At 47.4% G+C, this 15,227-nt stretch overlaps 1 protein-coding gene across 6 annotated transcripts in view; it reads right to left on the bottom strand.

Moving 5' to 3' along the window:
- Window positions 1-597: 597 nt before the first annotated feature.
- Window positions 598-15,227, bottom strand: part of LOC140390590 (uncharacterized) — a 180,017-nt gene continuing 165,387 nt past the window's right edge. For 4 of the 6 annotated variants that reach the window (XM_072475802.1, XM_072475805.1, XM_072475808.1 and 1 more), the window contains 4 exons: window positions 13,847-13,927; window positions 10,063-10,170; window positions 3,562-3,673; window positions 598-778 (listed from right to left, as the gene is read on the bottom strand). In XM_072475802.1, coding sequence (XP_072331903.1) covers window positions 3,597-3,673; window positions 10,063-10,170; window positions 13,847-13,927 — 266 coding nt within the window. In that variant the 3' untranslated portion in view covers window positions 598-778; window positions 3,562-3,596. The remainder of the gene's footprint in view (window positions 779-3,561; window positions 3,674-10,062; window positions 10,171-13,846; window positions 13,928-15,227) is intronic. The other 2 variants (XM_072475803.1, XM_072475807.1) reach the window with 1 other exon arrangement.

The following is a 15,227-nucleotide window of genomic DNA, read 5'->3' as shown; positions in this document are numbered from 1 at the left end:
TTTAAGACTTCCAGCACCTCCTCCTCTGTAATATGCACACTTCTCAAGACATCACTATTTATTTCCCTTAGTTTCCTAACATCCATGCCTTTCTCCACCGTGAATACCGATGAGAAATATTTATTCAGGATCTCACCCAACTCTTGTGGCTCTGCACATAGATGTCCTTGTTGATCCTTAAGAGGCCCTACTCTGTCCCTAGTTACTCTTTTTCCCTTTATGGATCTGTAGAAGCTCTTTGGATTCTCCTTTGCATTATTTGCCAAAGCAATTTCATGTCCCCTTTTTGCCCTCCTGATTTCCCTCTTAACTCTATTTCGACAATCTCTATACTCTTCAAGGGATCCACTTGATCCCAGTTGTTTATGTACGTCATATGCCTCCTTCTTCTTTTTGACCAGTGTCTCAATATCTCGAGTCATCCAGGGTTCCCTACTTCTACCAGCCTTGCCCTTCACTCTAAAGGGAATGTGCTTACCCTGCACCCTGGTTAACACATTTTTAAAAGCCTCCCATTTACCTGCTGTCCAAACAAACGTTTGGAATTTATTTTATAGTGAAGGAGTGTGCGGGCGGAATGAACTTTGAACAAATATCAAGGATACTCAAACGCATATTTTATTTGTTCATAATTCCCCTCCTTCGATTAAACAAAAGAGAGACATATATCCAAGTGCCGGACTGTAAACGTGACGATGCAGGGATTCAGACTTTCCCAGAGAGACTATGTGCCATTGGCTAATGATGTTGGCCAGAATATCTTTTAATCACAAAACTCCTGTAAAACAGAGAAAAAATAAACCCTCAGCTTTCCATCAAATTGTGAGCAGACAGAGAATAGTTCTCTGACAGACAAAGACCCATCACAATAAACATGGTCCCCTCATGATCAATACCACAGCCTGCAATAGACACAGGCCGCGTCGCCATAGACACAGGCCGCGTCGCGATCGACACAGGCCGCGTCGCCGTAGACACAGGCCGCGTCGCGATCGACACAGGCCGCGTCGCCATAGACACAGGCCGCGTCGCCATAGACACAGGCCGCGTCGCCATAGACACAGGCCACGTCGCCATAGACACAGGCCGCGTCGCCATAGACACAGGCCGCGTCGCCATAGACACAGGCCGCGTCGCCATAGACACAGGCCGCGTCGCGATCGACACAGGCCGCGTCGCGATCGACACAGGCCGCGTCGCGATCGACACAGGCCGCATCGCGATCGACACAGGCCGCGTCGCGATCGACACAGGCCGCGTCGCGATCGACACAGGCCGCGTCGCGATCGACACAGGCCGCGTCGCCATAGACACAGGCCGCGTCGCGATCGACACAGGCCGCGTCGCGATCGACACAGGCCGTGTCGCCATAGACACAGGCCGCATCGCCATAGACACAGGCCGCGTCGCCATAGACACAGGCCGCGTCGCCATAGACACAGGCCGCATCGCCATAGACACACGCCGCGTCGCCATAGACACAGGCCGCGTCGCCATAGACACACGCCGCGTCGCCATAGACACAGGCCGCGTCGCCATAGACACAGGCCGCGTCGCCATAGACACAGGCCGCGTCGCCATAGACACAGGCCGCGTCGCCATAGACACAGGCCGCGTCGCCATAGACACAGGCCGCGTCGCGATCGACACAGGCCGCGTCGCGATCGACACAGGCCGCGTCGCCATAGACACAGGCCGCGTCGCCGTAGACACAGGCCGCGTCGCGATCGACACAGGCCGCGTCGCAATCGACAACGGCCGCGTCGCCGTAGACACAGGCCGTGTCGCGATCGACAACGGCCGCGTCGCCATAGACACAGGCCGCGTCGCCATAGACACAGGCCGCGTCGCCATAGACACAGGCCGCGTCGCGATCGACACAGGCCGCGTCGCCATTGACAGAGGCTCTCTGATACTCTGCAATATTATAGATTGTGTTATTTGACAATGTTATATTACTCTCTGATACTCTGCAATATTATAGATTGTGTTATTTGACAATGTTATATTACTCTCTGATACTCTGCAATATTATAGATTGTGTTATTTGACAATGTTATATTACTCTCTGATACTCTGCAATATTATAGATTGTGTTATTTGACAATGTTATATTACTCTCTGATACTCTGCAATATTATAGGTTGTATTATTTGACAATGTTATATTACTCTCTGATACTCTGCAATATTATAGATTGAGTTATTTGACAATGTTATATTACTCTCTGATACTCTGCAATATTATAGATTGTGTTATTTGACAATGTTATATTACTCTCTGATACTCTGCAATATTATAGATTGAGTTATTTGACAATGTTATATTACTCTCTGATACTCTGCAATATTATAGATTGAGTTATTTGACAATGTTATATTACTCTCTGATACTCTGCAATATTATAGATTGAGTTATTTGACAATGTTATATTACTCTCTGATACTCTGCAATATTATAGATTGTGTTATTTGACAATGTTATATTACTCTCTGATACTCTGCAATATTATAGATTGTGTTATTTGACAATGTTATATTACTCTCTGATACTCTGCAATATTATAGATTGAGTTATTTGACAATGTTATATTACTCTCTGATACCCTGCAATATTATAGATTGTGTTATTTGACAATGTTATATTACTCTCTGATACTCTGCAATATTATAGATTGTGTTATTTGACAATGTTATATTACTCTCTGATACTCTGCAATATTATAGATTGTGTTATTTGACAATGTTATATTGTCTCTGATACTCTGCAATATTATAGATTGTGTTATTTGACAATGTTATATTGTCTCTGATACTCTGCAATATTATAGATTGTGTTATTTGACAATGTTATATTACTCTCTGATACTCTGCAATATTATAGATTGAGTTATTTGACAATGTTATATTACTCTCTGATACCCTGCAATATTATAGATTGTGTTATTTGACAATGTTATATTACTCTCTGATACTCTGCAATATTATAGATTGTGTTATTTGACAATGTTATATTACTCTCTGATACTCTGCAATATTATAGATTGTGTTATTTGACAATGTTATATTACTCTCTGATACTCTGCAATATTATAGATTGTGTTATTTGACAATGTTATATTACTCTCTGATACTCTGCAATATTATAGATTGAGTTATTTGACAATGTTATATTACTCTCTGATACTCTGCAATATTATAGATTGTGTTATTTGACAATGTTATATTACTCTCTGATACTCTGCAATATTATCGATTGAGTTATTTGACAATGTTATATTACTCTCTGATACTCTGCAATATTATAGATTGTGTTATTTGACAATGTTATATTACTCTCTGATACTCTGCAATATTATCGATTGAGTTATTTGACAATGTTATATTACTCTCTGATACTCTGCAATATTATCGATTGAGTTATTTGACAATGTTATATTACTCTCTGATACTCTGCAATATTATAGATTGTGTTATTTGACAATGTTATATTGTCTCTGATACTCTGCAATATTATAGATTGTGTTATTTGACAATGTTATATTACTCTCTGATACTTTACCTTGAAATATTGGATGCTGCAATTTCACGGATGGTCTATTCCTCATCCAGTTTGCTTTCTCTGACTCTCTTAACCGCTTTCAAATGTAGATGACTTCTCTTTTCTTTGAACGCTGGAAGTTAAACAATTTCATTTTATCAGTTTGTGCATCTGGCAACAGATGCCTTCCCCCCCACAAGTAGTCGTTTCTGACCACAATGGTATTCTATCGTTGAATGTCAGACTGTAGTGAAAATCTTTGCCATCTGGAATCAGTGTGTCCGCTCGGGATCTTTCTGTGCCCTGTGAAATTTCCCCAGGGCAGAGCTTTGCACAAAGGGTTTGCTGTGAGAAGACATGTTGTGTAAGTACACTCGCTGCAGGCAGAGATTTACATTCAGTTTCTGGCTAAGTATATTGTTTAACTCGGTTAACATTTACCAGGTCCATATTAAGCCTTTTAAAAATCAGTTAGTGATTGGAAATAAGCAGCAGCAGAGAGCTGGGCAGAGGAAGAGGTCACCTGGATTGCTACAACAAGGAGAGAACTGGAGGAGTGATCTGCTGTAGGGGTCTGAGAAGAGTCATTGTCCAAACAATGGCTGTGAGAAACATTGAAGCTTGCTCAGAGCGAGATGGGTTTGTGTTCAATGTGAACGGTTCCCCACTTATTGAATCTATCTCCTCCCTTTGCAGATGCTCAGCACAGGATCACAGAATTGTTATAGCGCACAAGGAGGTGATTTTCCCCAGTGAATCACACCGACTCTCCCAACAAGCGATTCTCCTACCTTTTCCCAAAAGCCCTCCATGTTGTTTCTATTCAAATCATCAATTAATATCTTCTTCAACGCCTTGATTGAAGCTGCCTCCACCAGTTCCAGGTAATGCAATCCAGTCCCGCTGGATGAAAAACATTTTCTCACACAAGAACTGGCAGAGGGATTGGGCAATTCAGCCTCTCGATCCTGCTCCGCCAGTCCATACAACCCACCATCCTGTCCATTCTCCATAACCCTTCAACCCATTACCAATTAAATGTCTGTCTAACTCCTCCTTAAATGTACTGACTGTCCCAGCATGCAGCACACTCTGGGGCAGCGAATTCCACAGATTCACAACCCTTTGGGAGAAGTAGTTTCTCCTCAGATCGGTTTTAAATTTGCTCCCTCTTATTCTAAGATTATGACCTTTGTTCTAGACCACCCCCCAGGAAGAAGCACCCACTCCCCATCTGCTTCATCCATAGCTTTCAGCATCTTGTAAACCTCAATTCGATCATCCCTCATTCTTCGAAACTCCAGAGACTATCGGCCTAAACTGTTCAATCTCTCCTCGTACGACAACCCCTCATCTCTGGAATCAATCGAGTGACCCTCCTCTGAGCTGCCTCCAATGCCACTACATCTTTCTTCAAATAAGGGGACCAAAACTGTGCTCAATACTCCAGGTGCGGTCTCCCCAACGCCTTGTACAGTTGCAGCAACATTTCCTTACCTTTATACTCGATTCCTTTAGCTCTTAATGCCAACATTCCATTTGCTTATTTTATTATCTGCTGTTCCTGCATGCTAGTTTTCTGTGACTCCTGCACGCGGACCCCCAGGTCCCTCTGCATCGGAACTCCCCGAGGTCTCTTCCCATTGAGATAATACGTTGCCTTCCCATTTATCCGACCAAAATGCCTGACCTCCCACTTATCCACATTAAACTCCATCTGCCACATCTTGGCCCACTCTCCTAACCGAACTATATCCATTTGTAAGGCTCTTATTTCCTCGTCGCAACTTACTGCCCCACCTATTTTTGTGCCGTCGGCGAATTTGGCTACAGATCCTTCTATCCTGTATCCAAGTCGTTAATATCAATTGTAAATACCTGGGACCCAAGGAGCGAACCCTGGGGCACCCCCACTAGTTTTATCTTGCCACCCAGAAAAAGACCCATTTATCCTGACTCTCGGAAGTCCAGATATACAACATCTACAGCATCCCCATTATCCACTTTGCTGGTTACATCTTCGAAGAACTCCCGCAAATTAGTCACAACTTATTGCATTTTCTTCTTTTGCAAATCAGTTTAAACCTTAGTCTGTTGTTCCGGGTCCTTCTAAGGGAGAGTATGGATTCTCCCCATCTACTCTGAACATCTCGATCAAATCACCTCGTAACCGCTTTCTCTCCAAGGGTAACATTCCCAACCTCTCCAATCTATCCTCACGACTGACGTTTCTCATCCCTGAACCATTCTTGTGAATCTCCTCGGCACTCGCTCCAATGTCTTCACATCCTTCCTATAGTGAGGTGCCGAGAACTCTGCACAATATTCCAGCTGAGGTCTAACTAGTGTCTTGTACAAGTTCAGCGTAACCTCCGTGCTCTTATATGTCGCACAGTGGTTAGCACTACTGCCTCATAGCACCAGGGACCCGGGTTCAATTCCAGCCATGGGCACTGTCTGTGCGGAGTCTGCACGTTCTCCCCGTGTCTGCGTGGGTTTCCTCCGGGCGTTCCGGTTTCCTCCCACAGTTCAAAGATGTACAGGTTAGGTGGATTGGCCGTGATAAATTGTCCCTTAGTGTCCAGGGATGTACAGGTTAGGTGGATTGGCCGTGATAAATTGTCCCTTAGTGTCCAGGGATGTACAGGTTAGATGGATTGGCCATGTTAAATTGCCCCTTAGTGTCCGGGGATGTGCAGGTTAGGTGGATTGGCCGTGTTAAATTGTCCCTTAGTGTCCAGGGATGTACAGGTTAGGTGGATTGACTGTGATAAATTGTCCCTTAGTGTCCAGGGATGTACAGGTTAGATGGATTGGCCATGTTAAATTGCCCCTTAGTGTCCAGGGATGTACAGGTTAGGTGACTTGGTTGTGATAAATTGTCCCTTAGTGTCCAGGGATGTGCAGGTTAGGTGGATTGGCTGTGATAAATTGCCCCTTAGTGTCCAGGGATGTGCAGGTTAGGTGGATTGACCGTGTTAAATTACCCCTTAGTGTCCAGGGATGTACAGGTTAGGTGGATTGGCCGTGTTAAATTGTCCCTTAGTGTCCAGGGATGTACAGGTTAGGTGGATTGGCCATGATAAATTGTCCCTTAGTGTCCAGGGATGTGCAGGTTAGGTGGATTGACCGTGATAAATTGTCCCTTAGTGTCCAGGGATGTACAGGTTAGGTGGATTGACCGTGATAAATTGTCCCTTAGTGTCCAGGGATGTACAGGTTAGGTGGATTGGCCGTGTTAAATTGTCCCTTAGTGTCCAGGGATGTACAGGTTAGGTGGATTGACCGTGATAAATTGTCCCTTAGTGTCCAGGGATGTACAGGTTAGGTGGATTGGCCATGATAAATTGTCCCTTAGTGTCCAGGGATGGACAGGTTAGGTGGATTGGCCGTGTTAAATTGTCCCTTAGTGTTCAGGGATGTACAGGTTAGGTGGATTGGCCGTGTTAAATTGTCCCTTAGTGTCCAGGGATGTACAGGTTAGGTGGATTGGCCGTGTTAAATTATCCCTTAGTGTCCAGGGATGTACAGGTTAGGTGGATTGGCCGTGTTAAATTGTCCCTTAGTGTCCAGGGATGTGCAGGTTAGGTGGATTGGCCGTGTTAAATTGTCCCTTAGTGTCCAGGGATGTACAGGTTAGGTGGATTGGCTGTGATAAATTGTCCCTTAGTGCCCAGGGGTGTACAGGTTAGGTGGATTGGCCATGTTAAATTGTCCCTTAGTGTCCAGGGATGTGCAGGTTAGGTGGATTGGCCGTGATAAATTGTCCCTTAGTGTCCGGGGATGTACAGGTTAGGTGGATTGGCCGTGTTAAATTGTCCCTTAGTGTCCAGGGATGTACAGGTTAGGTGGATTGGCCATGATAAATTGTCCCTTAGTGTCCAGGGATGTACAGGTTAGGTGGATTGGCCGTGTTAAATTGTCCCTTAGTGTCCAGGGATGTACAGGTTAGGTGGATTGGCCGTGTTAAATTGTCCCTTAGTGTCCAGGGATGTGCAGGTTAGGTGGATTGGCCGTGTTAAATTGTCCCTTAGTGTCCAGGGATGTACAGGTTAGGTGGATTGGCTGTGATAAATTGTCCCTTAGTGCCCAGGGGTGTACAGGTTAGGTGGATTGGCCATGTTAAATTGTCCCTTAGTGTCCAGGGATGTGCAGGTTAGGTGGATTGGCCGTGATAAATTGTCCCTTAGTGTCCGGGGATGTACAGGTTAGGTGGATTGGCCGTGTTAAATTGTCCCTTAGTGTCCAGGGATGTACAGGTTAGGTGGATTGGCCGTGATAAATTGTCCCTTAGTGTCCAGGGATGTACAGGTTAGGTGGATTGGCCGTGATAAATTGTCCCTTAGTGTCCAGGGATGTACAGGTTAGGTGGATTGGCCGTGATAAATTGTCCCTTAGTGCCCAGGGGTGTACAGGTTAGGTGGATTGGCCGTGTTAAATTGTCCCTTAGTGTCCAGGGATGTACAGGTTAGGTGGATTGGCCGTGTTAAATTGTCCCTTAATGTCCAGGGATGTACAGGTTAGGTGGATTGGCCGTGATAAATTGTCCCTTAGTGCCCAGGGGTGTACAGGTTAGGTGGATTGGCCATGTTAAATTGTCCCTTAGTGTCCAGGGATGTGCAGGTTAGGTGGATTGGCCGTGTTAAATTGCCCTTTAGTGTCCGGGGATGTGCAGGTTAGGTGGATTGGCCGTGTTAAATTGCCCTTTAGTGTCCGGGGATGTGCAGGTTAGGTGGGGTTGGAAGAATAGGGCAGGGCAGTGTGCCGAGGGAGGATCCTCTTTCAGACGGTCGGTAGAGACTCGATGGGCCGAAAGGCCTCCTTTTGCACTGTAGGGATTCTATGTCCTGATTAACAAAGCCCAGGATACCTTGTATCTTATTAACTGCTCAATCCACCCACCTCCTTCATTGATCTATGTACACCCAGGTCCCTCTGCCCCTTAACCCTTTTAGAATCTTATCCCTTATTTTGTATTGTCTCTCCATGTCCCTCCGACCGAGATACATCAACTCAACTTCTCCACATTTACCGTCATCTGCCACCTATCAGCCCACTCCCCAAAGCTCTCCCTGGCCTTCTGTCCCCACACTCTCCCCACCCCTCTCCCTGTCCTTGTGTCCCATACTCTCCCCACCCCTCACCCTGTCCTTGTGTCCCATACTCTCCCCACCCCTCTCCCTGTCCTTGCATCCCATACTCTCCCCCCACCCTCTCCCCCCCACCCCTCTCCCCCCCCTCTCACCCACCCTCTCCCCCAACCTCTCCCTGACCTTCTGTCCCATACTCTCCCCCCACCCTCTCCCTGTCCCACCCTCTCCCTGTCCCACCCTCTCCCTGTCCCACCCTCTCCCTGTCCCACCCTCTCCCCCCACCCTCTCCCCCACCCCTCCCCCCCACCCCTCTCCCCCACCACCCTCTCCCTGTCCCACCCTCTCCCTGTCCCACCCTCTCCCTGTCCCACCCTCTCCCTGTCCCACCCTCTCCCCCACCCCTCTCCCCCACCACCCTCTCCCTGTCCCACCCTCTCCCCCACCCTCTCACCCACCACCTTCTCACCCACCACCCTCTCCCTGTCCCACACTCCCCCCCCACCCTCTCCCTGTCCCACACTCTCCCCCCACCCTCCCCCTGTCCTCCTGACGTTCGACACTCTGCTCTGCACAGTTTGCAACACTTCCAGGTTTTGCATCATCTGCGAACTTTGAAATTGTCTCCTGCAAACCAATATCTCGATTATTAATAGACATCAGGAAAAGCCGGGATCCCAATACGGACCCTGGGGAACATCACTACAAACTTTCCTCCAGCCCAAAATATCCCCATTTCCATTACTCTCTGCTTCGTATTATTCAACCAATTTTGCATCCACGTTGATACTGTCCCTTTATTCTATCAGTTTCAACTTTTCTAAGAAGCCTGTTTGGACAAGGCCATACTTCTAAACTCCGGAGTATATAGGCTCAGCTTCCCCAACTCACACAGTATCGGGCTGCATCACAGCCTGGTATAGATACTGCTCGGCCCAGGACCGCAAGAAACTTCAGAGAGTCGTGAACACCGCCCAGTCCATCACACGAACCTGCCTCCCATCCATTGACTCCATCTACACCTCCCGCTGCCTGGGGAAAGCGGGCAGCATAATCAAAGATCCCTCCCACCCGGCTTACTCACTCTTCCAACTTCTTCCATCGGGCAGGAGATACAGAAGTCTGAGAACACGCACGAACAGACTCAAAAACAGCTTCTTCCCCACTGTCACCAGACTCCTAACTGACCCTCCTATGGACTGATCTGTGTTAGGAATGGGTTTACAGACCTTTCAATTAAATACTACTTTGATGTCAAATATCCAGTAGAACTCACTGATATTTAAAGGGGTTGCAGGCGGCACTGTTTGTTGGTGGAGATGTGTGTGTGAAGTTGGATCAAACATACAAAGGTGTTTTGTGGAGAAGCAGAACTCTTTGGCAGGTGGGGGGGGGGGGGGGGGGGGGGGGTGTCACTGCGACACGTACTTACTGAACTTGGTGTGGAAGAGGATGAATACTCCCAGGGTGCAGATGTAAAACATGACGGACAGGATTGTCTTCACAGCCAGAGAATGGTAGGGAAATTTGCAAATTAATACTATGAACACAAGGAGAGGAAGTTCAGATACCGGAAAAACATAACATTTTCACCGCATCATACACACTCCTAGCACAGGGCTAAATCGCTGGCTTTGAAAGCAGACCAAGGCAGGCCAGCAGCACGGTTCGATTCCCGTAACAGCCTCCCCGAACAGGCGCCGGAATGTGGCGACTAGGGGCTTTTCACAGTAACTTCATTTGAAGCCTACTTGTGACAATAAGTAATTTTCATTTCATTTCATTTCATTACATAAATGTTCACTGCATCATATAGATTCCATACATTACATAAATGTTCACTGCATCATATACACCCCATACATCACATAAATGTCCACTGCATCATATAGATTCCATACATTACATAAATGTTCACCACATCATATACACTCCATTCATTACATAAATGTCCACTGCATCATATAGATTCCATACATTACATAAATGTTCGCCGCTTCATATACACTCCATACATTGCATAAATGGTCACTGCTTCATACACACTGAGAGAGTGTGTGAGAGAGAGAGAGAGAGTGTGAGAGAGTGTGTGTGAGAGAGAGAGTGAGAGAGAGTGAGAGAGAGTGAGAGAGAGTGAGAGAGTGTGAGAGAGTGTGAGAGAGTGAGAGAGTGTGTGTGAGAGAGAGAGAGAGTGTGAGAGAGTGTGCGAGAGAGAGTGAGAGAGAGAGGGAGAGAGTGTGTGTGAGAGAGAGAGAGAGTGTGAGAGAGTGTGCGAGAGAGAGTGAGAGAGAGAGAGAGAGGGTGTGTGAGAGAGAGAGTGTGTGAGAGAGAGAGAGAGTGTGTGTGAGAGAGAGAGAGAGAGAGCGTGTGTGAGAGTGTGTGAGAGAGTGTGTGAGAGAGAGTGTGAGTGAGAGAGAGTGAGAGAGAGTGAGAGAGAGTGAGAGAGAGTGAGAGAGTGTGAGAGAGTGAGAGAGTGAGAGAGTGAGAGAGAGTGAGAGAGAGTGAGAGAGAGTGTGAGAGTGAGAGAGTGTGAGAGTGAGAGAGTATGAGTGTGAGAGAGTGTGAGAGTGAGAGAGAGTGTGAGTGAGAGAGCGTGAGAGTGAGAGTGTGAGTGAGAGTGTGAGAGAGCGAGTGTGAGAGCGAGTGTGAGAGCGAGTGTGAGAGAGCGAGTGTGAGAGCGAGCGAGTGTGAGAGAGAGCGAGTGTGAGAGAGCGTGAGAGAGTGAGAGTGAGAGAGAGTGAGAGAGATTGTGAGAGTGAGAGAGTGTGTGAGAGAGTGCGAGAGTGAGAGTGAGAGAGAGAGAGCGTGTGAGAGTGCGAAAGAGAGAGAGTGTGAGAGTGAGAGTGTGAGAGAGGTAGTGTGAGATTGTGAGAGAGTGTGAGAGAGAGTGTGAGAGAGTGTGAGAGAGTGAGAGAGTGAGTGTGAGATAGAGAGAGAGTGAGTGAGAGAGAGAGAGTGTGAGAGAGAGAGAGAGTGTGTGAGAGAGAGTGAGAGAGAGTGTGTGTGTGAGAAAGAGAGAGTGTGAGAGAGAGCGTGAGAGAGAGTGTGAGAGAAAGAGAGAGCGGAGTGTGAGAGAGAGAGTGTGCGAGAGAGTGAGAGTGTGAGAGAGAGAGTGTGAGGGAAAGAGAGAGAGAGCGTGTGATAGCGTGTGAGAGAGAGTGTGTGAGAGAAAGAGAGAGAGTGTGAGAGAGAGAGAGTGTGAGAGTGAGAGAGTGTGTGTGAGAGAGAGAGAGAGAGAGAGAGTGTGTGTGAGAGAGAGAGAGAGAGAGTGTGTGAGAGAGTGTGTGAGAGTGTGTGAGAGAGTGTGAGAGTGAGAGAGAGAGAGAGAGTGTGAGAGAGAGAGAGATAGAGAGAGTGTGAGAGAAAGAGAGAGTGTGAGAGTGAGAGAGTGTGTGAGAGTGTGTGAGAGAAAGTGAGAAAGAGCGTGTGAGAGAAAGAGAGAGAGAGAGTGTGTGAGAGTGTGTGTGAGAGAGAGTGTGAGAGAGAGAGTGGGTGAGAGAGAGAGAGAGTGTGAGTGAGAGAGAGAGAGTGAGAGAGAGAGAGTGTGAGTGAGAGAGAGAGAGTGTGAGAGAGAGAGTGTGTGAGTGAGAGAGAGCGTGAGCGTGTGAGAGTGAGAGTGTGAGAGTGAGAGAGTGTGAGAGAGAGTCTGAGAGTGTGAGAGAGAGTCTGAGAGAGTGAGAGAGAGCGAGTGTGAGAGAGAGCGAGTGTGAGAGAGAGCGAGTGTGAGAGAGCGAGTGTGAGAGAGTGAGAGAGTGTGAGAGAGTGAGAGAGTGTGAGAGAGTGAGTGAGAGTGAGAGAGAGTGAGAGTGAGTGAGAGTGTGAGAGTGAGAGAGTGAGTGTTAGATTGTGAGAGTGAGAGTGTGTGAGAGAGTGCGAGAGAGTGAGAGTGAGAGAGAGAGAGAGAGAGAGCGTGTGAGAGAGAGTGTGAGAGAGAGAGAGAGAGTGTGTGAGAGTGCGAAAGAGAGAGAGTGTGAGAGTGAGAGAGAGTGTGAGAGAGAGTGTGAGAGAGTGAGAGAGTGAGTGTGAGATAGAGAGAGAGTGAGAGAGTGTGAGAGAGCGTGTGAGAGAGTGCGAGAGAGAGAGAGAGTGTGAGAGAGAGAGAGAGAGCGTGTGAGAGTGCGAAAGAGAGAGAGTGTGAGAGTGAGAGAGAGTGTGAGAGCGCGAGTGTGAGAGAGCGAGTGTGAAAGTGTGAGAGAGAGTGAGTGAGAGAGTGTGAGAGAGTGAGTGTGAGATTGTAAAAAGTGAGAGAGTGTGTGAGAGAGTGCAAGAGAGTGAGAGTGTGAGAGAGAGAGAGCGTGTGAGAGAGTGCAAGAGTGTGTGAGAGAGAGAGAGAGCGTGTGAGAGTGCGAAAGAGAGAGATTGTGAGAGTGAGAGAGAGTGTGAGAGAGCGAGTGTGAGAGTGTGAGAGTGTGAGATTGTGAGAGAGAGCGAGTGTGAGAGAGAGCGAGTGTGAGAGAGAGCGAGTGTGAGAGAGAGCGAGTGTGAGAGAGAGAGAGAGTGTGAGAGTGTGAGAGTGAGAGAGAGTGAGAGTGAGAGTGAGAGTGAGAGCGAGTGTGAGAGAGCGAGTGAGAGAGTGAGTGAGAGAGTGAGTGTGAGATTGTGAGAGTGAGAGAGTGAGAGAGCAAGTGTGAGAGAGCGAGTGTGAAAGTGTGAAAGTGTGAGAGTGAGTGAGAGTGAGTGAGAGTGTGAGAGTGAGTGAGAGTGAGTGAGAGAGTGTGAGAGAGTGTGAGAGAGTGAGTGTGAGATTGTGAGAGTCAGAGAGTGTGTGAGAGTGCGAGAGACAGAGAGTGTGAGAGAGAGAGAGCGTGTGAGAGTGCGAAAGAGAGAGCGTGTGAGAGTGAGAGTGTGAGAGAGCGAGTGTGAGGTGTGAGATTGTGAGAGAGAGTGAGTGTGAGGGAGAGCGAGTGTGTGAGAGAGAGAGAGAGCGTGTGAGAGTGCGAAAGAGAGAGAGTGTGAGAGTGAGAGAGAGAGAGAGAGAGCGTGTGAGAGTGCGAGTGTGTGTGAGTGAGAGTGTGTGAGAGAGAGATTGTGAGTGAGAGAGAGAGAGTGTGAGTGAGGACCATCACTGATATCTCGAGCAAGCTTGTCCCCTCACCCTCACCATGAAGATTGGAAGAAAATAATTGTAATTCTCTCCTGAGCCGACGGGGCAGAGAGAGTGAGACTGAAAATATTCAGCTGGGAACTTCATTGCTTTCAATTCTCCCAATACTCACGGTTCTGCTTTGAGTGGATAATGAGGGGAGTGTCTGTCAGCACGCTCAGAAGCTCGCACCCCAGGAAGATAGCGCCTTTATCTGTCAGTCAATAAAACCAGGGAGAAGTCAGCAACAATCCGAATAGGGCACAGCCTTCACCTGCTCCCTGGCTCATTTTCATTTCCCGAAACCAATTTTTGATCCTTTTCCAAGGATTTGGTTGTTTTAACAAAGAACAAAGAAATGTACAGCACAGGAACAGGCCCTTCGGCCCTCCAAGCCCGTGCCGACCATACTGCCCGACTAAACTACAATCTTCTACACTTCCTGGGTCCATATCCCTCTATTCCCATCCTATTCATGTATTTGTCAAGATGCCCCTTAAATGTCCCTATCGTCCCTGCTTCCACCACCTCCTCCGGTAGCGAGTTCCAGGCACCCACTGCCCTCTGTGTAAACAACTTGCCTCGTACATCTACTCTAAACCTTGCCCCTCTCACCTTAAACCTATGCCCCCTAGTAATTGACCCCTCTACCCTGGGGAAAAGCCTCTGACTATCCACTCTGTCTATGCCCCTCATAATTTTGTATACCTCTATCAGGTCTCCCCTCAACCTCCTTCGTTCCAGTGAGAACAAACCGAGTTTATTCAACCGCTCCTCATAGCTAATGCCCTCCATACCAGGCAACATTCTGGTAAATCTCTTCTGCACCCTCTCTAAAGCCTCCACATCCTTCTGGTAGTGTGGCGACCAGAATTGAACACTATACTCCAAGTGTGGCCTAACTAAGGTTCTATACAGCTGCAACATGACTTGCCAATTCTTATACTCAATGCCCCGGCCAATGAAGGCAAGCATGCCGTATGCCTTCTTGACTACCTTCTCCACCTGTGTAGCCCCTTTCAGTGATCTGTGGACCTGTACTCCTAGATCTCTTTGACTTTCAATACTCTTGAGGGTTCTACCATTCACTGTATATTCCCTACCTGCATTAGCCCTTCCAAAATGCATTACCTCACATTTGTCCAGGTTAAACTCCATCTGCCATCTCTCCGCCCAAGTCTCCAGACAATCTAAATCCTGCTGTATCCTCAGACAGTCCTCATCGCTATCCGCAATTCCACCAACCTTTGTGTCGTCTGCAAACTTACTAATCAGACCAGTTACATTTTCCTCCAAACCATTTATATATACTACAAAGAGCAAAGGTCCCAGCACTGATCCCTGTGGAACACCACTGGTCACAGCCCTCCAATTAGAAAAGCATCCCTCCATTGCTACCCTCTGCCTTCTATGGCCTAGCCAGTTCTGTATCCACCTTGCCAGTTCACCCCTGATCCCGTGTGACTTCACCTTTTGTACTAGTCTACCATGAGGGACCTTGTCAAAGGCCTTAC

This window comes from Scyliorhinus torazame, chromosome 14 (assembly GCF_047496885.1).
Source record: "Scyliorhinus torazame isolate Kashiwa2021f chromosome 14, sScyTor2.1, whole genome shotgun sequence".
Taxonomy (NCBI): domain Eukaryota; kingdom Metazoa; phylum Chordata; class Chondrichthyes; order Carcharhiniformes; family Scyliorhinidae; genus Scyliorhinus; species Scyliorhinus torazame.
This window is presented reverse-complemented; position numbering and strand designations above follow the sequence as displayed.